The following is a 27,794-nucleotide window of genomic DNA, read 5'->3' on the forward strand; positions in this document are numbered from 1 at the left end:
ATTTCTCACCCAACCTATATGCTATCGTTGTTGGATTTTAATGATATATCAGTGTTAAATCCCACAAGAAAGTATTGTTTTATACAGTCACTGTCCTTAAATATACAGTTTACCCTTGAACAACATGGGGGTTGAGGGGGCCAACCTCCTGCACAGTCAGAAATCTGAATATAACTTTACAGTCACCCCTCCCTATATGTGGTTCCATATCCACGGATTCAGTCAACTGTGAATTGTTTAGTACGTATTTATTGGGAAAAAAGTTTATTATAAGTGGACCTGTGCAGTTCCAACCCATGTTGTTCAAGGGTCAACTGTATATACATTTTTACTCTTATCATTGCTTTTTATCTTTTTTCCTGCATTTTCAAGCTTTCATTTGGGATCATTTGTTTCTTAGACCAAGGAATACCCTTTCATATTTCTTTAAGTTGTTCTACTCTTGGTTAATTCCTTCAACTTTTGTTTGCCTGGGCACAGAAATTTAGGTTGGAAGTTGCTTATTTCAGCACGTTGAAGGGATTTTTCCATTGTCCTCTTGTTTATATCATTTCTTTTAAAAAGTTAACAGTATTTTAATGTGTATTGTTTTTCTACTAGCCACTTTTAAAGATTTTGTTTGTCTTTTGTTTTTAGCAGTTTTCCTATGATATGCTGAGGGCTGGTTTTCTTTCTATTCTTCCTGCTTGGTGTCTGCAGATCTTGAATCTATAGCTTGCTACCTTTCATCATTTGGAAAATTCTCTTCAAATCTGCTTTTGCATAATTCTCTGTCCTTTTGGAACTCCATTTACACGTATTTGACCTTTAATTATGTAGTCTATATTTTAATTACTCCCTTCTCTATAATCTCTTTGTATTTTTCTCCTAGATATTTTCTTTTCACCTATTTCCCAGTTTATTATTTCTCTGATTTTGAGTTATTAATTTCATTATTGTGTTTTTCAGTTCTACAGTTTCTATTTGGTTCTTTTTAAATTCTGCTGTGTCTTTTTATATTTTTCTGTTCTCTGTGAAATTCTCAGAGTCTTTTGTCTTTTTATTACCCTGAACATTTTAAACATAATTATGTTAAGCTTTACATCTAATGAATTCTTAATCTGCAGACCCTGTGGGCCTCTTTCTATTGTTGGTTATTTCTGTTGATGCCCATTCATGTTGTCCTGCCTTGTTTGCTCATTTATTTATTTATGCTGTATACTCACATCCAAGGTAACTCTTATTTCAAGAACAGATCAACTGTTTATTCTTTTTTTAAAATATTTATTTATTTATTTATTTTTGGCTGCATCAGGTCTTAGTTGCAGCACACGGGATCTTCATTGGGATCTTTGTTGCAGCATGTAGGATCCTCCGCTGTGGCATGCGGGCTCTCTAGTTGTGGCCCGTGTGCTCAGTAGTTGCAGCGCATGGGCTTAGTTGCCCCACAGCATGTGGGATCTCAGTTCCCCGACCAGGGATCAAACCCACGTCCCCCACACTGGAAGGTGGATTCTTAACCACAGGACCCCCAGTGAAGTTCCTCTTATTTCTTAAGTTATGGTCTTTGGGGTCCCAGCCCAGAATGTGGGAGTTTTGCTAGAGCCTCCCAACATTGGCATTCCTGGACCCCACGTTCATCTCCCTAGCCTTGCAAGGCTGTCCAAAGTGCTGTTTAGATGCCTGACCTCCTGTTGCGGAATCAGTAAACAGTCCCAGGATTGCTAGTAATCCAAATGCCTGGATTTCTACTCTGGTTTCTGTTTCCTCCTGCACACCTTGGCATAGAAATTCATCACTGCCTTTTTTGCTTTCTGGTGCCTTCAAGAAGATATGTTTTATATTTTGACCAATTTTTCAGTTGTTGGTAAGAGATTTGTCAGCATTACCTTGTCCACCTTTACTCCTTTCTCTACTAACTCTTCAACCACTTTCATATGGCTTCTTCCTCGTTTCACTGAGACCGATTTTATTAATTTTTTCACCAGCATCCTTGATGTTGCCAAATCAAATGGACACTTTTCAGTTCTCATGCTTCTCATCTTCTCAGCAGCAATTTGACATAGTTAACTATTCCTGTTTTGTAATACTTTGTACACCTTAGGATTTTCCACTGTCTCAAAACACTCCTCAGTCTGTTTTTCTAACACTTTCTCTTCTATACAATCTGTTTTTCCTTTGTACATTTCTTACAAAAATTTTTTAACAAATGCATAAATGTGATCATAAATGCTTTCTTTTTTAAAGTTGAAATCTTATTTTTTTTCTTGGATTTTGTTTAGTTATCCCCACCCCGCTGTCAGCCTCATTCTCTATCCCCATTAGGTAGCTCATGTCACCTGTTTCTAACCTTTCATATTTCTCTCCATGCTTGTATAATCATATACAGAAAAAGATATATATACACACACACATTATACAAGGTGTCTATTTTTCTTTTTTTTTTTACACAATTGGACTATATTATGCCCACTTTTCTGCAACTTGCTTTTTTTTTTTTTTAACTTTAAGTATTTTTATTGAAAAATACTTTATGGAAATCTCTCCAGTTCATTCTTCTAAATGGGTGAATTGTAGTTAATGGTGTATAATAATTTATTCAATCATTTCTCTGTAGATAAGCATTCACAATTTCCAGTTTTTTCCCCCCACTATGCACAATGCTGCAGTAAACATCCTTGTAAAAATATCCTTATGCTGACACCGAAGGCTTTGTTTTTATGGCATAGATTCCCAAAGAGAAGGGTGTGTGAGAGGTGTGTGTGTGTGTGTGTGTGTGTTGTGTTTTAAAAAACTTTATAAGTACGCTTTAAAATCTTTACTGAAATTTAAGCATTCATACAGAACATAACATACAGACAGGTAAAAATCATATTGGTATATAGCTTCATTAATTTTCACAAAGTGAATACATCTTTGTAAATGGCATTCACATCAAAAATAGAAAATTACCTTCATCCCAGAAATTTCTCTCGTGCTCCTAGTTACTAACTACCCCCTAAAGTGAGCATTAGGTGGACTTCTAAGACTATATATTAGTTTCTGCCTGTTTTTGAGCTTTATATAAATGGAATTTTTAATTTAATAAATGTCAGATTGCTTTCCTAAGAACTTACTTATTTTCATCACCAAAGTGTGAAGGGGTACCCTTTCTTCCATATCTCAGTCAGTAATATGTCATTGCTCTTTTAAATATTTTTTGATGTTTTCATTGTTAAAATAATACCCCTAGCTATAAATTAATTTGAGCATTTAAAAGATATATTTGTTGGCTATTTGGATTTCCTTTTCTGTAAATAGGCTATTAACATCCTTTGTCCATTTTACAATTAGCCTGACTTTTCTTATCAATTTTTAAAAGCTCTTTATATATATGTTGGACCTTGTCATCTACATTATAAGTGTCTTCCCCATATCTATTGTTTGTTTATTGACTTTGCTTATGGTATCTTTTACCATACAACTTTTAAACTTCTAGATAATCAAATAGGTTGTTGTTTGATAGCTTCAGGATTTCCTTACTTAATGAAGATCTCCCTTGCCTAAACGCTGTAGCCCTTCAGGGTTTAACCATCCCTTCCTTTTTTTCTCTCTCTACAACCTTCCTAGTTGATGTTATTCATTTCCATTGCATGAAATCTCCTGTATATGTTAATGATGCTCACAGGTATATCTCCATCCCAGACCTCTCCTCTGAGCTGCAGTAATACAAATCTCACTGCCCGCCATCTGTGAGGGGCGTGTTAGGTCCTGGGGGATACAGCAGTATGCTGTCCCTGCCCTCAGAGCTTTTTAGAGGATATATTGCGTGAAATGGAAGGGATGACTGGGAGACTTGCTGATCTACTGCACATTTTGTACTGCTTCGAGGGAAAGACTACAGTCAAAGGACTACATATCTATTAGAAAATGAAGACAACTCAACAGAAAAAGAGGCAAAAGAAATGAAAAGGTAATTCTTGGAAAAGGAAGCCTGAATGGCCAATAAACATGTAAGACACTCAACTAGTAATCAGAGAAAATTCAAAAGATATACCATTTTATTTATTTATTTATTCAGGCCGCACCCCACAGCTTTCGGGATCTTAGTTCCCTGACCAGGGATTGAACCCACACCCTCGGCAGTGAAAGCGTGGAGTCCTAACCACTGGACCACCAGGGAATTCCCATGACATACCATTTAAAAAAAAACGATTGGATTGGCAAAACTCTGAAATCCTGACTGTATCAAGCTTTGAAGATTCGAGGTAAAGAATTCTGCTGGTCAATGTTTATAATGGTACAACCACCTTTGAGAGCAATTTGGCAAATCTTTAATATGATTTGCACTATTTCATTCAGCAGTTCTACTTCTTAGCATACCTAAAGCAGTGCTTCTCAGTCCTTGATGTACATACAACTCACCATGGGATCTTATTAAAACCCAGATTCTGATTCGGTAGGCTGGAAAGATCTGAGATTCTTAATTTCTAACAAACTCCTAAGTGATGTCACTGCTGCTGGTCCAGGGACACACTTTAAATAGCAAAGGCCAAGAGAAACTGGAGCATATTCTCAAGGGACACACACAGAGACAGAAAGATGTTCATTAGAGCTTTGATGGTATAATGATCATCTGAAAACTACTGAGGCGAGTGGATGGCTAAATTCGTACGGTTGAATGCAAGAGTTAAAAGGAACTGGAGTTACATGTACCAACCTAGATCAATCTCAAAATCAATATTGAATGGAAAAAAAAAAAGCAAGTTGCAGGAAGGATCCATAGACTATAACATTTAAAATTTTAAGTAATACTGTATTTTTTTAGGGATATATACCTACACAGTTAAAGAATACAGATTTGCATGGGAATGGTAAACATCAAGTTCACGATAGTGATTACTTTGGCAAGGGAGGGGTATGGGAATAGCAAGGGTATATGGCTCTTCAGTTGTATTTTAATGCTTTACTTATTAAACTGGATGATAGGTAAACCCAGTTAAATAATACAAGTGTTTGTTATATTATTTTCTATTTTTTGTACATTTAAAATATCTCATTAAGCAAAACAACAAACCAAATAGCCTTATTTTTTAGGTTGGAGAAACGGAGGCTCAAGAACTTAACCTTTGGTGCCGAACTTCAAACCCAGGCTGTACACCTTCCTCGTGACCCTGCCGGGTTGTTTTGTTTGTTTGGCTGCACCGCAATGCTTGTGGTATCTTAATTCCCCGACCAGGGATTGAACCCGGGCCCTCCGCAGTGAAAGCACCGAGTCTTAACCACTGGACTGCCAGGGAATTTCCCCAAGCTGCTTTAAATTAACAAAACAAAAAACATGGGTTCACCAAGTCAAAGGCAAACTACATTCTCAAGGTTTGGTCTCCAAAAGACTGAATCAAACTGTATCCCCACGTGTTTGCTGAGGTACTTAATAACACACTGCAAAGTACAGTTCTGACTGCTAATAGCTAGAGTTCAAAATAAAGTGCCTAAAAATAATTGCTTTGCTTTTGGACATGGCACAAAACATTTTTTGTACCAGATAAAATATGGCCATTAAAAGTCGCCCTTTAGGGGCTTCCCTGGTGGTGCAGCGGTTAAGGATCCGCCTGCCAATGCAGAAGACATGGGTTCGAGCCCTGGTGCGGGAAGATCCCACATGCCGCGGAGCAACTAAGCCCGTGCGCCACAACTACTGAGCCTGTGCTCTAGAGCCTGCGAGCCACAACTCCTGAGCCCGTGTGCCTCAACTACTGACGACCGCGCGCCTAGAGCCCTGCTCTGCAACAAGAGAAGCCACCGCCATGAGAAGCCTGCGCACCGCAACGAAGAGTAGCCCCTGCTCGCCGCAACTAGAGAAAGCCCACGCACAGAAGCGAAGACCCAACACAGCCATTAAATAAATAAATAAATAAATAAATAAATAATAAATAACGCCCTTTATTCAAGGGAAATGAAAACGACCACACCCAAACACTTGAAAGCAAACCCAAAAATAAATTTAATAAGCCTCAGGAGAGTCCCTCTTAGTTCATTCATCTCCTAATCTTCCCGTGGCAGTGAAGGAAGGCTGGGGGGTGGCATGGGGAGAGCAGGGGGATGATTCCTATACATGTGGTATGCTAACCTTCCAGTCGTAAGACTTCAAATAAAACAAATGTCAGAGTAGGTAAGTCACAGGCTAATTTTAATATGCTCTGCCACCACGCATGTTGCCTGCCGCGGCCCCGCCTGTCTGAGCCACGTTCGCTCGCTGCTGTCCTGCCCCTCAGTTCCTCGTGCCTGATGTTAGAGCGTGGTTGTGCCTCTGTTCTGCCCCAAATCTCTTAGAAATACGTGAGCGGCAGGGAGATGGTAGTACAGCGTATGGGTTTTAGCGTCAGAAAAACCTGGGTCTAAATCCTGCCTGTTCCAGTACGGAACAGCTCACTAAGCTCGAGACAATGTCTCTAGGCCAGTGCCGTCCAATCAGACTTGGTATGATGATGGAAATGTTCTGTATCTGCACTGTCCAATGTGGTGGCTGCTAGCCCCATGTGACTGCTGAGGACCTGAAGTGTGGCTAGTGTGATAGAGGAATTTTTAATTGTTTCATTTTAGTTAATTAATTTAACTTAAATAGCTACATGACTAATGGCTACCGTAGTGGACCGAGCAAGTCTAGAAAATGGAGAATTCTCCCTCTTATGGAGGATCCCCATGTGATAATGGACATGAAATACCCCGCTAAAAGACTCTACTATTAAACCATGTCCTGCCCTGAAAGACCTTCAGAAACGAGTACTGACACAATCTGGACCACTTCCTGTACTGAGGCGGCATCTCTGTGAATCTGCCTGGGTGGGTCTGCTTCAGTCACAAAGCGCTAACACCTCCACACAGGTGTGCAACTCTGACTTTCTAAACACTGCCTGACGATGCAACTGATGCTGTCTGGTGTAAAGAAGTTTGCTTCTTCCTTTTTTTTTTTTTTTTTTTGTCCTTATCATGCTGATTAAACAATTGCATTTTCAGAAACCTATTTTTAATTAAATTCTTACATGACTCTCCTTAACATTGTTTACAGAGAGAAAATGTTTCTCATTTCAGTTAAACTAATAATACCATTGTATACCAACTGCTTTAAACTAGACTATCTGCACAGGTTAAAAACATACAAAGACATCCATTTTAAGAAACACAAATCAAGCAGCACCAATTTTACTTTATAGCATTTATTATAGTAAAAGTTGCTCTTGTAAAACACTAGTGATTTTTGGTCCATATCTTATTTTCCATTTGACGTTAAAACATTTTACATTATTTACAAAATAAATTGCAATATTTATGATACATAATTTTTTCTTCCTGACCTTTGGAACATTACAGTTTCAAGTAACTAAAAAATAAAAACATGGCGACTAGATGTACTGAAAAGTACATACTGAACATATTTAATCACCACAGTAATTTAAAAGTCCTGATCTTTACTTCTTAAGATTAAAATTCATTAACACGAAGTCATTCAGGAATCTCCGGGATTTCTCTATTATCCACAATGAGAGTATGAATAATCCCTTCTTTCCGCTTCCCACTACTGACAGCCTTTATGTAACAGTCATGGTTCCCAATACTGAAGTGAGTTTCAGTCCCGTCATCTACAAACTCACCCTGGGCAAACAAAAGAAGGAGGAATTAGTGTTCCAGAAACATTTATCTTTGTCTAGAGCATTAACATCACCTAAAAAGGGAGGTATAATGAAGTACATATTAGTTCAATGTTAAACTTTGCAAGATTAAAGTTAGAAGCTTGTATTTAGATGCTTTTACGTCTCTGTTATGAAGGTTTCTTATTTGTACCCCCTACAATCTTTAAGAATCTTAAGTTTCAGAGAAAAAAAAAAAGTGTATCTAATGGCTATGTGTCTATAACATATACTATGTAGACAATGTAGACTATTTTCAAAAGTAAAAATAATAAACCTGATAGCAAACATTTATTAGTGATTTATTCTATACAAAGAATGGTTTACATGCATTATTTTATTGCATCCTCACAATAACCTGTTTGGAGTACGATTACTATCCACATTTGATATGTGAGGAAACTGAGGCACAGAGTGGTTAAATTACTTGCTGAAGGCCCCAGTCAGTAAGGGATGGAGTGTTCTTAACCACTCTGAAAATCTGATTCCCCAGTGTATAAGGTGGCTTACAATAAATACATAACATAAAAAATAACATAAAACCAAACACTACTGAGTCTAGACTTGCTCTGTCCAGTACAGTAGCCACTGGCCACATGTGGCAACTGAGCATGTAATGAGGTGGGTCTAAAATGAGATACTCTGTTAAGGGTAAAATATACACTGGATTTGGAAGACTTAGTATGAAACAAAGAATGTAAAATAACTCAGTAGAAACTTTTTATATTTATTACATGTTAAATGATATTTTTGATATACTGATTTAAATCAAATTTTTATTAAGATGAATTTCACTGTAAAACTTTTGAAATCTGGCTACTAGAAAAGTTATATATGAAGCTCATATCTGTGGCTCACATTTCTATTGAACAGCACTGATCTAGAGTAAAAAGATAGGGGCCAAGTAGTACAGAGAAGGAAGGAAGAACAGGAGGCTTAGAGGATAAAAATGAATTATGCAAGCACCATCAGACTCACAACCTGGCTATGAGCTTCCTGGCAGGCAAAGCAGACAGAGCAAGGCCCCGTAGCTAACATTATCTAACCAAAGAAAGCACAGGAGGCATCAGAGAGGGAAGCTTTTTCTTAGCTCTGGGAAGAATCTGGCCAACACGGAGGTGTACTGACCACAAGGACTGGGGGTGCTGGTCCTGGAGTCTAGTGTGTTCTTTTTACCCCTTTTCACATTGAGCTTTGAAAAAATCCTTCAGGTCATACTTCTGTAAAAATCAATTTACAGGGCAGAGGAAGGGTTGAATAATACAATCCTTGTAAGTAGCTTCTTGGTAATTTGACAGATACATAGTCTTGGTCACGATGCTTTGAGATGAAAAGGAAATGGAGAAAATAAGCTGTAACTCACAGGCAGCAAGAGCAGGTGTGCATAGTGCTGGGGAAGACTGCCCGGATGTGGAGCTGCCAAAACTGCCCGGCAAACTAGGTTGTAGTTACAATGAGGAGGCAACTGGGTGAGACAGAGCTATTGTCCAAACACTTGTGGTTTCTTGTCAATTACTGAGGAACAAAGACATTGTGGATGGACATTATTTTCAACTTCCTACTTATTTACAACCACATTTTTAAATCTCTCTTTACATTTGCACTGGAGAATTTCTGGAGGGTGGAAGGAATGTGATCCCAAACTGCAGACTCTCCATCTAGAGAATTCCAGGGTAGGAAAGAAAGAATAGGAAGGACTAGCAGATGTGGCGTCGGGCACACAGTAGGCATGGAAACTTAAGCTGGTCCAAAAGGAGACATAAAATACTGAAGAGCTCTCCAAGCCTCTCTGCATAAAAGTCTCGATGGGTAGGTTTAACCCAGAGGGTGGGTCAAACTCTGGAGGATCAATTTTGAGTGAGCCCTGGTTACACTTCCCTTCAAGAATTAAAACTAGGATTAAGAAAGAGAAAAGCATTAATCTTTGTAACTTTTGATTTCTGGCTTGGGCACTTCCTTAGAAGCAGATTGGCTATAAGACCCAGCTAGTCTGCTGAATAAATTCATCCCAGACCTCCCCTCCAAGCACATCTCCTCACCTTCCCAGACCTACAATAGAGAAGGGAGGTAACAGCAGCAACCACAACTTGCAGCTAGCTAAACTGTGCCAGGGGAAGAGAGCTTCTCATGATCTCTAGCCCTGGTGTTCATGTCTGAAGCCATGAAAGGGGACACCAGGGCTGGTATACCGCCTGCTTGCCAGCTGACCCCAGAACACATGGGAATTTCCACCCAAAGATTTCAGCTCCTGCTCCCACACTCCCAGCTGTCCAGGACCGCCTCCCCTGCTTCACTTCCTCCCCTGCTGTACATACCACTATTATTTCCTTCCCACTTGAGATGCACTCCTATATTCATCCCATCACAGCCCTAACAGTGCAAGCAGCAAAAGCCCTACACACTGGGGTTTGGATGGGGATTTCATTGTGCTCGGCTTCAATGGGTGGGGTAGCCTCTTAGCACTGCTACTCTACAAATTCCACTTGTCTTCTGGGGTTCGTGACAGTGCCTTTAGACAGCTACCTGCCTTTGTGTCACCTGACATTGTGTGCATCATTCCTTTTTCACAACCTTTGCTTTTAGAAACGTACTATCTGCTTTGAGTGTATGGTGTAAAGCCTTCCTATTCAGAGTGTGACCTGTGGACCAGCAGCTCTGGCAACACCTGAGGACATGTTAGAATATGCATTTTAACAAGATCCCAACTGATTCTATGCATGTAAGTTTGAGAAGCAGTGGTATAAAGCACCCCTTTAACCTGGATAAATACAGGAGGACGCAACCTTTGGGGAGGACTTTTTTTTTTTTTTTTTTTTTTTACAAACCCTTGTGTCGAGGGCTGACTTTCAATAATAGTTTGCAGCAAGGGAGCTGCTCTGCTAGGTACGAAACCCGGACCCAGAAGCAGATCGTCTACGAACGGTTTAGCACCAGGGTCCTCACGAAACGGGCGTGATGGGCGAGGGGGCGGCCACCTCTCCAGCCGCGCCCGTGACCCAGGACGAAGGGCTCTCTGCACCGGACCCCGGTTCCGAAGCGCGGCAGATTGCGCTGCGCCTCCCCGGGGAGGATTTTGTAAATGCCAGAACTCTTTTCAGGGTAGAGGCTGGTCCAGGAGAGGAAAGGTAGAGTATGAGGTTGGTGCCGGACATAAGTTGTTACCAAACTCTCACTGCCCCAGGCACTGCCCAGGAAAGGTCTTCAGATTTTGGAGTCAGGATTACTTCATCTCTTTTTTGTTTTTAACCAACAGGACCTTCGTTACTTATAAAATCTCCATAGTTAGGAAACACAGCAACGTTTCAATGGTCACTCACGCACATGGTGAGAGTAATCAAAAGGTCAACTTACTGCTGTCTCCATTTTTTTACCATTGCACCATACATCCATAGTGTCTTTTTCTGTAAAAGTAACAGATGAAAAAAAAAATTATAATCTGTGATTTAAAGTTAACACTTTATTATTTTAAGAAGAGTTTGTTAAACTGGATTTTGAAAACTCCATTAATTCCATTCATGGCTTTGAAATTCTTCCAAATTTGAAGAAACTGTGTTTATCTTTTGTTCACAGACAAAATAAAAATGAAAGCAATCTTTTAAGAGAAAATCATGATCCCAATACAAATTAATGAAGACTTGTTAAAGAAAATCTTTAAAGGAGGATGCAGACAAATGAATGCGAAGAGGGACCTTTCCACACAGAATGTCTTTTTTTTCATATCATCTGAAATGTTTTAATAAAATTTTAAGGTCTGGTTGTGAATCAAAGAAGGGTTTACACACTCCCAGGGTCACAATGTGTTTCCATTTAGGATACCAATATATTTTAGCAAATTAAAGAGTGCTTTTGGCTTTTTAAAAACCTATGTACTTCAAGTAATGTAATATTTGACCTTATCCCTTTTATATTTTTATTTTTTGGATTATAGCAAGTATTGCTTTTCTTTCTTTTTTTTATTGGAGTATAGTTGATTTACAATGTTGTGTTAGTTTCAGGTGTACAGCACAGTGATTCAGTTACACACACACACACACACACATACTCTTTTTCAGATTCTTTTCCCTTATAGGTTATTACAGAATATCGAGTAGAGTTCCCTGTGCTATACAGTAGGACCTTGTCATTTATCTATTTCATATATAGTAGTGTGTATTTGCTAATCCCAGACTCCTTATTTACCCCTCCCAGAACGTCCTTTAACATCAGTGACTAGATGATTCCTCCTGCCTCTCACTAACCCAACTGGATGATGGCACAAAGAGACCACCAGAAAAGGCTACCTTGCTGTTCATACAGGACAGATAGCAATTTAGCCTTAAATTTCATACTGGATAGCACAATAATCTCTATTCATTTTGTTATGGTTTCACTTTGGGGAAAATTACTGGATCATAAGAAAAAAAATATAGGTATGGTACTTGATGGACTGTTCAGAGTACAGTGCTGACACAGTAGAGCAAAATGTTGCCACAATACACTTGGGCATTAGCTAAGCGGCCGCAGCTCACTCCAGGGAGGTGTGTACATGTGTGCGCGTGTCACAAACGCATGTGCATTTTGGGGGAGGATCCCTAGAGCCACTTGTGAATGTCAGTGTCCCAGGGAGTGGCAAGAGGGAGGACTGCACTCATTAAGCAGCCAGAAGATGAGCTTCAGGTGTTATTACGAAGACTAGAGAGAAGCGGGACCTGTGTGTGCACATGGAGCCCAGGGGTCAAAACCTGCCTGGGCCCCAATGTTCACTGCAGCATTTATAATTTATAATAAATTATAATAAATTATTAGCTATTTATAATAGCCAGGTCATGGAAGCAACCTAAATGCCCATCAACAGATGAATGGATAAAGAAGATGTGGTACATATATACAATGGAATATTACTCAGCCATAAAAAGGAACGAAATTGGGTCATTTGTAGAGACGTGGATGAACCTAAAGACTGTCATACAGAGTGAAGTAAGTCAGAAAGAGAAAAACAAGTATTGTATATTAACACATATATGTGGAATCTAGAAAAATGGTACAGATGAACCAGTTTGCAAGGCAGAAATAGAGACACAGATGTAGAGAACACACATATGGACACTAAGGGGAGAAAGGAGGGGTGGTGGTGGGATGAACTGGGAGATTGGGATTGACATATATACACTAATATGTATAAAATAGATAACTAATGAGAACCTGCTGTATAAAAAATAAATAAAATTAAATTTAAAAATTCAATTCAAAAAAAAATTACATGCTTTCTTCTGGTAATTGTTTGCATTTAAATTTCAAATCATTAACAAGTACTATTCACATTTAAAAAAAAAAAAAAAAACCTGCCTGGGTGTCAAGGCTGAGATGCCTTGACACTGACAAGCCGTCTACTCCAGGAACACGGTCTCTTCTCCCTGCACCTCGAGATGCGAGCCTCACTTAGAGAGTGGAGAAAGGACTTTGAGCTGGGCTAGAGGGAGAGAGAGAAGGGCAGAGGCGCCCAGGAGGTATGGGAGGGGAAGCCCAATGGCAGCCTGAGTGGGAAGCATCTACGGCCACAGTTATGGGCAAACCCAGCTCAGCCGCCTGGATCAGAGCATACGGTGCTCAAATAAACCACGACAGTGGTGACAATCGGAATTTTATTTAGTGGGACAACTGAACGTGTACGTGTACTCAGATTTTCTATAATAGCAGTTATTAACATGCCTCTGAAGAACATTGCTAATCCAGAAGCCATAAAAGAAAAGGGGTAAGTAAATCTGACTACATGAAAGTAAAAAAGATTTCTTCATGATTAAAAAAATACATGCATACGTATAAGCAAAGTCGTATAATAAATGACAGACTGGGAAAAATACTTGAAGCTCACAATACAAAGAGCTAATTTTAGTAATATAAGGACTCCTAGCAATCAAGGAGAAAAAGACCAACAACCCAAGAGAAAACAGGTCAAAGGACACATACAGGCATTATCAGAAAAGAAACACAAAAGGACCTTAAACACATGAAAAGAGGCTCAACCTCACCCAATTTTGAAAAAGGCAAATAAAAAACATACTGGAATACCATTTTTCACCTAAAAGTAAAGTAGCTGGTGAGCCACTACATTTCTAAACACAACACTGTAAAATTCTGGAAAATAAAGATGAGCCCCCAAAAGCTTCCAGAAAGAAGAAACTAATGAGATTCAGACTGGCATAGAACTTCTCATTCAAAACAATGGAGAATAGAAGACACTGGAACAAGGCTTTCAAAATTTCTCAGGGGAAAAAAAAAACACCACATTTTAAAGCTAGAACTCTATACTCAGCAAAAGTATCAACTTCGTTTAAGGGTCACATAATATTTAGCTCCTAGACACCCTTTATTAGGAAATCACTTAAGGATATTTTCCAGTAAACAAAGGTGAAACTGGCAGTTGTGGGATTCAATAACTGATGGAACTAAAGCCAGGGTTCCATGAAAGCAAGCCCAGGACGGCCACTGGGCAGCAGGCCTGGGAAGCAACTATCTAGTTTTGAACAGGAAGTCAACAGACGCCCAAGAATACTGTCATTAAGAATGAGAAGATTTCGAAGCAATAGATAATACGAGTAAAAAATGCAGACAGACATTAGGAACATTAGCAAAGAAGATATATTTCCATTTCCAACAAGAAAAGAGAAAAGCCACCAGAAGAGCCCAGAAAAACAAAAGACTAAAAAAAAAAAATTAAGGTCCAATTGTGAAGAAAACAAAAAATGAGGTATAATTTTGAGAAACTGGTAGATTATAGAACAGAAAACCTACTTGACCTTGACACTAAAAACAGCTTCCTTTGAGTGGCACAGGGGGTGTGACAATAATATAGAGAAAGAATGTAACCATGGCCCACTCCAAAAATATTTACAAAATCACAATAATATAAATGTTATTTATTGGTTTTTAATTTTAGAATCAACCTATAGAAAAAATACAGGAGAACACAGTTATGGCTACAGAACAGAATACAAATATTAACTACTCTGATGATGTCAAAGAAAAGGTAGAGAAGACAGAAGTTGAAGGCGGTGAAGGTGGGAGAGGAGCAGCGGGGGAACTATATGTTCACAGCCTCACCTTACTCAACCGGGGATGAAGTAAATTTGAAAGCTGATGATGAAGATGGTGGTAGTGGCAGCAGAGGCATGAGTTTTTTACTGTCTCCAAATTTCCCCTGCTAAAACAGACAGGGCAACAGAACAGAACCAAAGACCCCATGGACAGTATCTACGCCACAAACTCTACAATACCAATAGGTGGGGGAACCACGGGCAACTACGAGACCGTAGCTGTAGTATTGGCAACCACGCAGAAGGAAGCAGAGGGAAGCAGCAGAGCCTCTGGTGGACCTAAGAATCCCCAGACGGCAGTCCCGGTTCTAACTGGAGTGTTCGGAGGGGCGATGTGTGAAGAGCAGCTGAACTAGAAGGGGTTTTACATTCTGACAGTGGATGGGGTGTGGCAGCGGCGGGAGGGGTCTGAAAGGGCTACAGCAGTCTGGGCCCCAGGAACCCTCAAACCAACCCGCCGAAGCTCCCTTCCAGTACAAACCCCACACTGAGAAGAAACCTGTGGGAAGACAATCCAACCTGAGCACCCAGGGACACGAGAGTTAAAGAAAGAGAAAATCTAGAAAAAATGGGGTAAGGAAACAGCAGCCATCTCAGAAAGTGTGCCCCAATGATTTTAACATCATTCAAAAATGACAGAAAAGGGAACTCAAGAACCTGAAGTTTAAAAAGCTACACAAAACCACACTCCCTTCTAAAAATTCAGAAAAACTAAGATCATATAAGAATTATCAAAGAAAGGTATTGAGCTCTAGATCCATACAAAATTGAAAGAAAAAAGAACAGACTACCATCATTACAGAAAATAGAAGCATCAGAAAGACATGCTTACGTGAAAGGTAAAGCTGTAAAATACTATTTCAAAATGAGCTGAAAGAAATTAAGAAAATCATACAAGATATGAAAGAATGACTAAACAATGATTAGAAAAACTCTGAGAAATGAAGTATAGAACTCAGTAAGAATTAGAAATAAAAATAATTTCAGAAATGAGGACTAAACTAAAAGGAACACAAAACAAACATAATAATTCCTTAATAGAAACAGAAAATGAAGAGGAGGAAAATTTTTTAAATCAAAAAGAAATAAAGATGACAGTACAAGTCACAGGCTGGAAGAAAATAACTGCAAAACGTATCCGATAAAGAATGTGTATCTAAATATCTTTGTTACATTTTTAGAATTACTGATTGACAGGAAGTATTTAAATGGCAACCTAGACACAGTCTTTTAAATATAACTGAAGCCAAAATGGTTGAAAAAATTAATCTGCTTTTTTCTCATGATACGTAAAACAAATCTCATAATGCACTAAAGATTATGGTTCCAATTTTTTTAAACTCGTTATCTAAAATATACTAAGAACTCTTAAAACTCAACAGTAAGAAAACAAACCACCCAATTGAAAAATGGGCAAAAGCTCTATAGAAACAGCTCACCAAAGAAGATACACAGATGGCAAATAAGCATATGAAAAGATGCTCAACACCACATATTATTAGGGACTTGCAAATTAAAACTGAGATATCATTAATAGAATGACCAAAATCCAAAACACCGGCAACACTGCTGGCAAAGATGTGTAGTAACAGGAACTCTCACTCATTGCTGGGAGGAACACAAAATGGTACAGCCACTTTGGAAGACAACTTGGTGGTTTCCTATCCTCTTCAAGAAAAATTGACCCAATTTCTTTAATAAATAAACTATACAGGACTTTTTTGGTTTCCTTTTTTTCCAACTATGTGCATTTATTACCTGATAAACATTTTTCATTCTTAAAAAAAAATTTTAAGGTACTTTCTAGCATTCAACTAGACTATATACTCTTTTTTTTTTTTTAATAAATTTATTTATTTTTGGCTGTGTTGGGTCTTTGTTGCTGCATGCGGGCTTTCTCTAGCTGCGGCGAGCAGGGGCTACTCTTTATTGTGGTGCGCGAGCTTCTCATTGAGGTGGCTTCTCTTGTTGAGGAGCATGGGCTCTAGGCGCAAGGGCTTCAGTAGTTGTGGCACATGGGCTCAGTAGTTGTGGCTCGCGGGCGCTAGAGCACAGGCTCAGTAGTTGTGGCGCACAGGCTTAGTTGCTCCGCGGCATGTGGGATCTTCCCAGACCAGGGCTCAAACCCGTGTCCCCTGCCTTGGCAGGCAGATTCTTAACCACTGCGCCACCAGGGAAGCCCTAGACTATATACTCTTAAAAGACACAGACAAAGTCTCTTCATTTATGTATCCTCAAGGCCTGGTACACAAACTGCCATTTAAGAGGTTCTCAATATTACCTAAATAAATGAATCAATGAATTAATGAGATGATCTACATAGTCTTAACTTAGTGATATGAGAAGCAGGAAATACTAAGAGTAACCAGAAGAGTGAAAAGGTAGTAAATATTTGTCTTGCAAGTTTTGTAGGCCCAACAGAAACTGAGAACACAGATGGCAATCTGTAATAGCAGAACTTAGCTTAAAGAGCAATGGCTTACTTTTTATTTTTTAATCTACTTTATCTGGACTGATGATTTTGATCTGCTGCAGTCCTAAACCTATTGCTACCTAGAGAAAAATTCCCTTTTTATTGATGTATCTTTAATTTCCAACTGCCTTTAGACATACTTTTAAAGAGAAATATCAAATAATAACAAATGTCTACATCAATATTTCTTTTTTTAAACCCAAGTTTATAATCCTCGAATCCATCACTATAAAATCTGGCTCTCATATTCTCCATATAAATCAGTCGATTCAATGAATACTTCATTTCCACAGGACACATGAGAAATACAACTGCACTTAACATTCTGTCCTATTCAAAGCTCCCATAAAAGGTCTGGACAGTTAGAGGAACTAATTAAATGGCCACCATAAAAAGCCAATAAATTCTGCAGAAACGGCTCTCACTTACCCAGCACAACTCTAAAGTCCTCACCATCCAAATGTAATACCCAAGTATTGGTGGTTTTTGATCTGTTCTCCATATACTTCTTGAGACTTTTCCCATTAATTTCCAGAGTATATTCATAAGCAAAACCACTGACAGCATCTATATTTATGGTTGCTTTCATCTTTGCAGCTCCAACACAGAAGGTTTCTTTGCCCACTAATTTGAACATCCATTCTTTTCTTATCTCTTCCTAAGTAATAAAATATAAAAGTTGAAAACACATAAATGGAAGAAAATTTAATATTTTCACGATACAAAGGTTTTAGAAAATAAAGTCATTTTAAGTTTAAATATTAGATGTTATAGTCTATGAATTGCACAACTATTATTAGTTTGCTTTGTATGGCAAAATGATACAGGCCAATATATAAAGATAACCACTGTAAGAGAAAAGCCTTGCATTCACATATGAAGAATCTACATTAGCAAAACCCAGCTTCCCTGTACAAGCTTCCCTGTACACAGTATGTACACATATTTTACGAAGTAACATTTTTTCCTACCTTTCCATCTACATATACCACTCGTTTGCCTGATGTGGTCCCATGTTCGAATTCAATCTTATGGACTCCATCACTTAAAGCAACATTCCAAACAGCTACGAGATCTGTCATTTTTTCCAGGCTGTAAGGAGGGCTAAGGGAATAAAATTAAGCAATTATAATAGGCCAAAACAGTAATAGAAAAACCAATTAATCCTTCCAAGGTGAAAATATCAGATTTTAAAAAGCCCTGAAATTATAAAATATTAAAGTGATATTAGCTAAGAAAGCCTACTTACAGCACATGTAACTATCTTCTCCCTCTTATGCATTCTTCTTTTAAGATGAAATTACTATATATGGGTATATAGACAGATAATTCCAAAGTCACCTTAATATAATAGGATTAAGAATCAGTCAGTTTATCCACGACAGTATTCTAAGCTAGGCCACAGAATAATGCTTGGAAAGGTCAGTAAAAAGTTTCTACTTCTCCCTCCCGTCACTTAAAAAGCACAGTATTTAATTTTGGTTTTACTTTTTCAGATCCAATCACTCTAAAGCAAGAATTCTCAAAACATTTTATACTTAAACCAATAACCAGGGATTAATTTTAACAAAAAAGGTTCTAATTTATAATACTAAGACTGAGGAAAAAAGAAGTCATGGAAGAAATGTTCTATAATAGATATAAAAATGTTATGGAAGATAGTAATCTTGTCATTATTACAGGAAATCTTATTAAAAATATAAAAGATTCTGTTTTGTCAAGTTTCTGGCACAATTTAAACACATAGTTTATATTAATATTTTAATATAAAATATATATTATATGTGTGTCCTATGTGAATAACCTGTTATGTATAATGCGTATGTAACATGTAAGTACTATTTTGATACTGATATAGATCTTTAGCTTTGAGAGAAGTAACATTTATTACAGCAATAATGATCATAGCTAGCAGTTATTTAGTACTTACTGTGTGTCAATCACTGTGCTAAGAGCTTTATATATATTAACTCAAAGAATCCTCACCATGAGGTGGGTACTATCATTATCTCTATTTATAGATGAGGAAACTGAGGCTCAGAGAGGCTAAGGGCTTGTTTAAGGTCACAATGACAGTAAGTGGCAGATGGGATGTAAACTTAGTAGGACTCTGGCTCCAGAGTCTGTTCTCTTAACTACATCCTGCTCTTCATTCACTCTAATCTCCTTTGTAGGCTCTAAATCAGAGACAGTAAATGGATTTTATATCATTTTGAAGTGACTGCCAAGAATTTTGTGCTGAGACGGATTTGGAGACCTTACATCCAGGTCCTATGGAAAAGGATGCCACATTAGCGCTGGCCACCTCTATGCCAGGTGTTTACCGCCCTTTCTCGAAATCACAGAAAAGCAAAACTATGTGTTCTGCAATATTACAAAATGTGTCCTTTAAAAAGTAGCCTGGATAAATAACTCTCCTGAATGATTAAAACCATCTTGAAAGTTTCATAAGCTAGTTTTATTGCAATGCAAGACATTTACCTTTCGTCATCTTCAAAGATAGGACTGTCATCTCCAGATGCCATGGTTGGCAAAACAGTCTTTAATCCAATTAGCAGCCAGGAAAGAGAAAAGGAGAATTGCAGCAAAGAAAGACTGAGAGCAACAAAGATGACATTTGCAAAGAGTTTTTCTAACTCTGCAATCCATTTCTTAAACTGCATGCAGTTTCTGATGAAACAGCGTTTACATACAATAGAATTGCAATATCTAATTTTCAGGTAAAGAAGTTAAATCACGCAAATTAGCCAATCATATTTTTACCTGTTATGGATTTATAATTTCCTAAAACCAGAGAATAAACTCTAGTTTATGCCACTGAACTAGGGAAGCCAGGGAAGCCCCCTGAACTGTATATTTTAAAATGGCAAATTTTATGTCATATATATTTTATCACAACTTAAAAAATTAATACTGTAATATACAAAAAACCTATTGAATTATACCCTTTAAATGGGTGAAATGTATGGTATATGTGTTAAGCTTGCAAGAAGCATCCAGGGATATGCCAGTTTGCTTTCTAAGAGCAAACTTAATTTGCCCACTTACTCAAGCCCACTTAATTTACTAGTGCCAATAATGAATCCATAAAAGTTACGTAGTTTGCTCAGGTCACTAGAAGAGCCCAAGCCAAAACTAAAGTCCAGAACTCCTGTGTAATTAACTAAACAGTATCTGGGCTGTAATGCTAAAATCAGAAGCACACATAATACTCACACACATAGGAAACCCCCTACATTTGAAGATTTGGGATTAACAGTTGTACCCCTGCCAAACCTATTGAAAAATAATTTCAACTATTTTTTTGCTCCCAAGATCTACTCTAGTCTAGCCTTTTCTGTATAGATGTCCAAGGGTGCTCACTCCTTGTAAAAAACGGGAGATTGACAATCTTTTTGGTCTGGAAACAGCCAGAAGCCACAAATTGTTTTTAAAAAGATATTAAGGGCTTCCCTGGTGGCACAGTGGTTAAGAATCCGCCTGCCAATGCAGGGGACACGGGTTCGAGCCCTGGTCTGGGAAGATCCCACATGCCGCGGAGCAACTAAGCCCGTACGCCACAACTACTGAGCCTGCGCTCTAGAGCCCGTGAGCCACAACTACTGAGCCCAAGTGCTGCAACTACTGAAGCCCGTGCGCCTAGAGCCCGTGCTCCGCAACAAGAGAAGCCACCGCAATGAGAAGCCCGCTCACCGCAACGAAGAGTAGCCCCTGCTCCCCGCATCTAGAGAAAGCCCGCGCGCAGCAACGAAGATCCAACACAGCCAAAAATAAATAAATAATTAATTTAAAAAATTTAAAGATATTAAAGAAGACCTTAGCACCCATAAAAGCGATCCAACAGGCAAAGAAAAGCTAAGCATTTTGGAATGAAAGCTAAAGATTCAAAACATATTGTACCTAAAATAAATCCCTCTTTTTTTTTAGCACCTTATATATTTGTGGATTTTTCTAGTCTTAAAAGTATTTCTTAGGGGGACTTCCCTGGTGGTCCAGTGGTTAAGGCTTTGCCTTCCAATGCAGGGGGTGCGGGATCCATCCTTGGTCAGGGAGCTAAGACCCCGCATGCCTCATGGCCGAAAAACCAAAACATGAAACAGAAGCAATACTGTAACAAATTCAATAAAGACTTCAAAAATGGTCCACATCAAAAAAAATCTTAAAATGAAAATTTCTTAGGATATCTCCTATGAAAGTGGAGGGTATCCTGCAACTATCAAAGCAAAGAGAATACATAGTAATAGAGTAAGCCAACAGCATAATATAAACTTAAATCAGCATCCTTTGTAAATCAGAGTAGACTTTGGGATATCATTCAAAATTTGCTCTACAACTTTTAGAGACTCTAGAAAGTTCAGTAATTCAGCAAACTTGAAAGAACTGCCCAATTTTCCATTATAAGGAACTTCAAATATTATCACACTAAGATAAGGCATGGTACCATATTAATTATAATTATATTTTATATAAAGTATAAAAGACAACACAGCAAATTAGAAAGGTTAGAAATCAAGATCACAGAAAAAAATTTTTTCCCTCAACTATCAACGTTCATTTATACATTCAACATTTATTTACAGAGTATCAGTTTAAGGTGTTGAAGAAGTTTTGGAAATAGTGGTGACGGTTGCACGACATCATGAATGTACTTTATGCCACAGAACTGTACATTTTAAAACAGCAAATTTTATGTCATATATATTTTACCACAACTTAAAAAATTAATACTGTAATATACAAAAAACCCGTTGAATTATACCCTTTAAATGGGTGAAGTGTATGCTATATGAATTACATCTCAACAAAACTGTTTAAAAAAAAAACCCCAGGTGCCCTGCCAGTAGTGTTTCTTGGAATATGATTACACCTATAACCAAGAGATGATCACAGCTGTCCATGTCCCCGATTTCTACCTTACTCATATGAATAATGAGAAATATCTGTCTCACACACATCTCTAAGCTACAAATTGGACTTAATAAACACATGTCATATTCTAAATTCATCCACCATACATACATTTAATTATCACGACCATGTGACCAAACTGGAAAATGATCATTACAAAGAAAAATCCCCCGTATTTCAGCACAAAGTTTTAAGAATGTAAATAAAAAGGATGGAAAAACAAATTCCATTTATTTTCACTGATAAGGACAATGTCACTCACTCACTTGAAATTTTACATGTCTTCAAAGGAAGCTTTCTGAGTATCTGGTGATATACCCATCAGCATAATCCTTTAAAATCCCTTCCCTAGCAACCCAGCATCCATGTATCAGAGAGTATGACTTAAATATAAAACAGTTTCCACTGTTCATTTAACCCCAGCTTGAATTTTGCTTTAACTTAGGTTTAGTCGTATTGGAGACTGTAATGGTTTATCCAAGCTAAACCTAAGTCAGTTTTAAAAATTACTAAGGTACTCACAGTTCCTTTTCAGCAAAGCTCTAGGTAAGGCCAGCTACAAGGCAGGTCAAACTTAAAGAGGTGTTGACACCGTCCGCCCGATCCCTTGTGAAGCACTGGGATCTCCAGCAAAGTCTGTCAGAAAGCTCCCTAAGCCAGGTGTTCCCAAATGCGAGGCACAAAAACGTAAATAACTTTTCCGAGGTGCATTTTTGCAACGTATACCACAAGCCTTACGAGGGATTCTCTCTAAACAAATAATCGTGCTCAAAAAACCAGACGGAACAGTGCTCAACGAATTGCCTTTTGTAATAGCTAAGAACTGAAAACCACCTGTACGTTCACCATCAGAGAGATAATCCATTAAGTAAATCACAGTCCTGTCACTCAGCGAGCGTCAAGCCCCGGCCTGGCGCGGTCAACCCGGCCCCAACACAGCCTAGCGCGGCCAATGAAAAGGATGGAGAAAAACATCGAAAGCCGCGCGCAAACGCGTGGGATGTATTAGCAAGACAAAGAAGCCGAGCTGCGGCACTTTATGATCCAGGTTCTGCAAAAATACAGCCCGCTCATGCTTGCAGGGAAAAGGGGACTGGAAGGAAATACACCTTAATGTTAACCCGAGTGTCTCCCGGGAGCGGGGGTTCGGCTCCTGCGCTTCCTTGCTCGTGCTTTTCTGCTCCACTTTTCCGACGGCGACAAGTATGAATTTATACTCGGGGAGAGGCCGGAGCCGCGGGTCACGGGGCCTGGTCGGGTAGGGGCGCCCCGCCGCCCGCCCCGGTCCCTGCCCCGGCCCGGCCGCCGGGAGACACCAGGAGCCCCCTCCCCGCCCCCCGTGCGGGCCCGGGCCTCACCGCAGGGTCGCCAGGCCGCGGAGACACCGCCCACCGCTCGGCGCGCCCACCGCCGCCGCCGCAGCCGCCGCCGCCGCCGCCCGGAGATGGCGGCCGCCAGCGCCGCGGCGGGGTCGCCTGGGGCTGCGGGCAGGGGCCACCGGGCCGGCCGGGCCGCCCCACCTGGAGCGCGGGGCTCACCTGGGCGCTGTGGGCCGCGGTGGGGCTCTGGGCCCAGCGACCGGTGGGTTCCGCCGACTCGGCCACTTAGGCCGCGTGGCCTCGTCCCTTCGCCGAGAACCAGACACAGCCTCCGCGGAAGCGAGAGCTCGGCAGGCGCGAGTCCCGAGCGCGCCGACTCTCTGTCGCGCTTCAGGTCCCCGGGGGGTGCCCCGCGCAGGCCGCCGTCCGCCTCCCCGCGCGGCGACCCAACCCCGCCCGCCGCTCCAGCCGCCGGCTTTGCGTTCTCGCCCCCTCCCTAGACGCCTCGGTAAGAACCAGCGGATAGCCGGCGCTGGTCGGACGCTGGGGAAAACCAGGTGGGCCAAACCCTACCTGCTCTGTAGCCGCGGGGCAGGTAAATCCGATCGTGGCATTCGCTCCTTGAAACCCTGTAAGGCTGCTGGCTATTTCTTTAAAGATCAAAACTCGTTAGGGTTGGCGCGAGGCCCTGTGTTTGATGTTGCCCCTGCCTCTTCTGGCTTCATTTAGATCCTCAAATGTTGCAAGGTCCTTCTCACCCAGGGCCTCTGCAGGTGCTCTTCCCTCGGCCTGGACGCTCCTCCCTGCCTCTTCCCTTAGTTAACCTCCATTTTGCTGTTGAGAGTGTTCTTCAAATATCATTTCTTAAGGAAAACTACGCTGGCCCCTAAGGCTTGCAACACCTGGAATTCTCCTCAGCTCCATTCAGGGTGTGCAAGTATTCTTTGTAATCTTTGCTGAATGTGCAGTGTAATTGTACACCGAGGTCCGAGAAGGCGGGGACCGTGGCTGTCGGTTCTCACTGTAGCATCTCCCACGTCTGCACAGTGCAAGGCTCTGATAAATGTTTGTTAAATGAATGAATGAAGAACAGGCCTGAGTAATGTTTTAGGTGGCCTCGATTTTTTTCACTTTAAGGAAGAGACAGCATCACTGCAGGGAGGGAGGACGGTGGGTGAGTGGGCCATCTGAGAAGAGCAGTGAGTGGTCCCTGTGGAGAGTGGGCCCCAGCAACAAAATGGAGACATGTGAAGGGATTCTCCGGGGGTCCTGGGGCTCTGAAGATTTGGAGGTACAGGGACATCTAGGCCCCATAGTGTAATTTCTTCCTGCAGCTTGATGTTAACGTTAAAAAGGATTCTTTCACCTCTGGGATTGGTAGTGAGGATGCCGAGCAAGTGTGTGAGAGAAGGGGAGTTAAGAAACAATAAAGAACAATCTATTGATTAGGTCAACCTGTCTGCAAAGTAGTAGACTGAATCTCAGAGAGCACTGATTTCTTGTTTGCCACCCTGTATTGAAAGCTCCCTGAAGACAAAGACTTTTCATATTTGTATTTTTTTCTGCACTAGTGTCCTGAAAAGAGAGTTTTCAATAAATGATTGTTAAAAGAATGAATTAGGGGACAAAGGTAAAAGGCCTCAGAGTGGTGATTTCCAGAGATGAGACAAGGCTAGCTGAAGATACCTCCCTAATTCCTTTCTCCCAATCCTTAGTTCTTCTGAGAAACAGATGTGAGTTGTTGGGCTAGGACCAGGAAACCCTGGTTGGGCAGCAGCTCAAAAATATTGTTTAATGAAGAGTCATATTTTCTTATAAAACTTTGAGAATCAGAATATCTTTTACAAGACCAATGATGTGTAATTTATCGAATGCTTGCTTTGTGCCTTGTGTATCATTGCCTGTAGTTCTCACAACAGTCCAGTGATTATACTTAGACCCATTTTGCAGAGAGACCCAAAGCCCTTCAGAAGTTGTAGAGACAGGCCTGTGGGATTTGAAAAGTTCATATTAACAAGGCCTGTTATTAGAAAAGTATTAATTGTGCATGAACAGAAATATAGGTCCTGTCTTAGAGGCCTGGGGAACCCCTCTGCCCAGGGGCCCCAGAACGTAGTGGGGGTCAGCCCACTCATGAAGTGTACCCAAGTCTGTCCCCAGAATAGGCGAGGCAGTCTGATTTCTCCGCTGGCTTCTTCTGTGCCACTGTTTCCTCCTTGGGTATAGGTTCTGGGATACCTGGAATTAAGGAACATACCAGTTTGGGCTGTATTTTCTACCTACTCATTCCCTGGGCCCAGGACACTGGAGATAGGAATAGTCGCTTGGTATCAAACAGGATTGTCCTGGAAAGAAAGTCTGAACAAAATACTATGAAAGGTATTGAACTGAGTGTGAAACGTACTTATGTGGCTGATCCTGCTTTTGACTTTATTTCCACTCTCAGAGTGTCTTCTCGTTTCCCAATAAGTACCTAAATGTTGCTTTAACCTCTTAAGCTGCCTCTCACCAACCTGCCCATGGACGTCAGTGATTTATCTTAAGAGAGCAGCTAAAACTGGCTTCATTCACAATAGTCCATGTTTTCATCGGGCCTCCATTGGAAAAGGAAATTGTTAATGGATTGACTGATTTTCTGAACTTACTACTTAAACAGCATGAATGGACATCGAAATAAAAGGGAAAAGTTGCATAATCTGATACCTACAGGTTTAAAACTTTCCATGTGCCCTTTCAGTGTTGGTCCAGCGTGACTGTTGGCTGTGTGTTAAAGGAAGAGGCACCAGTGCTTTTCAAACGAGCCCAGGGCCCAGGACTCTGGCCTCAGAGGATTGTATGTCAGCACCAGTGCCAGTAACCACAGCCTCCTGTTGCCAGCCAGGCTGCCGCTGCTGCTTGGGTCTCTCTCCTTCGGCCCACGGAGGCTCTGGCTCCATCTACACAAAACACAGAAAGTGGAGAAGCAGCGAACCAAGGTGATTTTGTAGAACTTCAACCCAGAAAAGTTTGACAATTTCAGGAGAAAACAGGTTTTGGTCTGAGTCATCTGGAGAGTGGGGTTTGTAGATACCCCCTTAATTAGAGCAAAGAGCCAAAGGAAGGCACTTTTTAAGTGCCTAAGGAGCATTCCAAGGCACATGTTCCAATTGGTTAAGACTAAAAATCTGTATCTAGTTCATTTTGAGAAATTTTAAAAATATGGAAAAGTACAGAGAAAAATACGCATATTTCCACCACCCAGAATTGACCATCATTAAATGTTGGCTCAATAAAAAAAAATCCCAGTAGAAGATAAAGCCATATCTGACTTTCATCCCCAGCACCATTACTTTCTTCTCCTCCCCAAAGGCCAGCATTCTCATGAATTTGGTGTGTTTGCTTCCAAGTCCACGTTCTATAGTTATATAGAAATTATATACACGAGTACATGTTTTAGGGCATGATATAGTTCTGCTTTTAAAAATTATTTACATGGTACCATAAGTGGCAACTGGGAATTTGTGTGAGAGCAGGATGGGATTATAGGAAGCCACCCTTTGGAATTCCTATTGTTGCCAGAGCTGCTCCTGGTCTCTGCTCAGGACCCTTCAACCCCGACACCTTTAGCACGAGTTAACCTAAATCTTTAAGTTAAAGGGTCCAGAGATAAGAAAGGAATCTATAAACAAAGAAAAACCAGATGGAACCAGCTGGGACCAAGATGGTGATGAATCTGACCTACAACAGACCCTGAGTCTCATTATACGTTGATTTAACTACCTTAGCATATTAAATGACACACCCTACCAGCCACCATGACTGAACATTATAGAACAAAAAGGATAAAAATGGGGTGGCACGCCACTCCCTTGGAAAAAGCCCTGCCCCTTCCCTGGTAGAGTAACGCACATGCCTCCCTATCATTAGCCTCACTCCTCCTCCCTTTGTCTTTACAGTACTCTTTAACATTAAGTCCCTCTTGCCAGGTGGGTGAGAAGATGATCTGTGAACTTAGTTCCCCCCTTCTCTATTCTTTGGCCACTGAATAAAGCCTGTGCTGTGTTCATCTCAGCTTTGGTTTCATTATTCACTCAAACCCAAAAGGAAAAAGAACCCTCCCTGACAAAGCAGAGAGCCTTGGCCGGGCTATGGCCTGAGTAGTGTCCATACAACTTAATTCAGTAACAGTATCACCATCATCATTACATTTATTCACTATTTATTGACAGTCTGTTATATGGCAGGCAGCGTGTAAGGGGATATGACAACGAGAAGCACTGATGGCTTTTCCCCACTCTTGAAGTTTACATTCTAGTGGAGAAGACAGTCACAAAAATTAGCAAACGGACTGAGGTAGGTTGCCTCCACGATGGCTCCCGGAGCTCCCTACTTCCTA

At 40.3% G+C, this 27,794-nt stretch overlaps 1 protein-coding gene across 5 annotated transcripts; it reads right to left on the reverse strand.

The window, feature by feature from the left end:
• Positions 1–7,195: 7,195 nt before the first annotated feature.
• On the reverse strand, positions 7,196–24,384 carry FAIM (Fas apoptotic inhibitory molecule). Of its 5 annotated transcripts, XM_059920225.1 has the most exons (6): positions 23,639–23,716; positions 19,674–19,732; positions 18,164–18,296; positions 17,622–17,850; positions 10,998–11,047; positions 7,196–7,611 (listed from the first exon to the last, which is right to left on the reverse strand). In XM_059920225.1, the coding sequence occupies exons 2-6, from the start codon at positions 19,715–19,717 to the stop codon at positions 7,462–7,464; spliced, it is 606 nt and encodes a 201-aa protein (XP_059776208.1). In that variant the 5' UTR covers positions 19,718–19,732; positions 23,639–23,716; the 3' UTR covers positions 7,196–7,461. The 5 variants fall into 5 exon arrangements, with proteins under 5 accessions (XP_059776208.1, XP_059776209.1, XP_059776213.1 ...); XM_059920226.1 differs by lacking the exons at positions 19,674–19,732; positions 23,639–23,716 and adding an exon at positions 23,993–24,384; XM_059920230.1 differs by lacking the exon at positions 19,674–19,732 and having other exon boundaries at positions 23,639–23,891.
• Between the last annotated feature and the right edge of the window lie 3,410 nt (positions 24,385–27,794).

The sequence above is a fragment of the Balaenoptera ricei genome, chromosome 4 (genome assembly GCF_028023285.1).
Source record: "Balaenoptera ricei isolate mBalRic1 chromosome 4, mBalRic1.hap2, whole genome shotgun sequence".
Classification (NCBI taxonomy): Eukaryota; Metazoa; Chordata; class Mammalia; order Artiodactyla; family Balaenopteridae; genus Balaenoptera; species Balaenoptera ricei.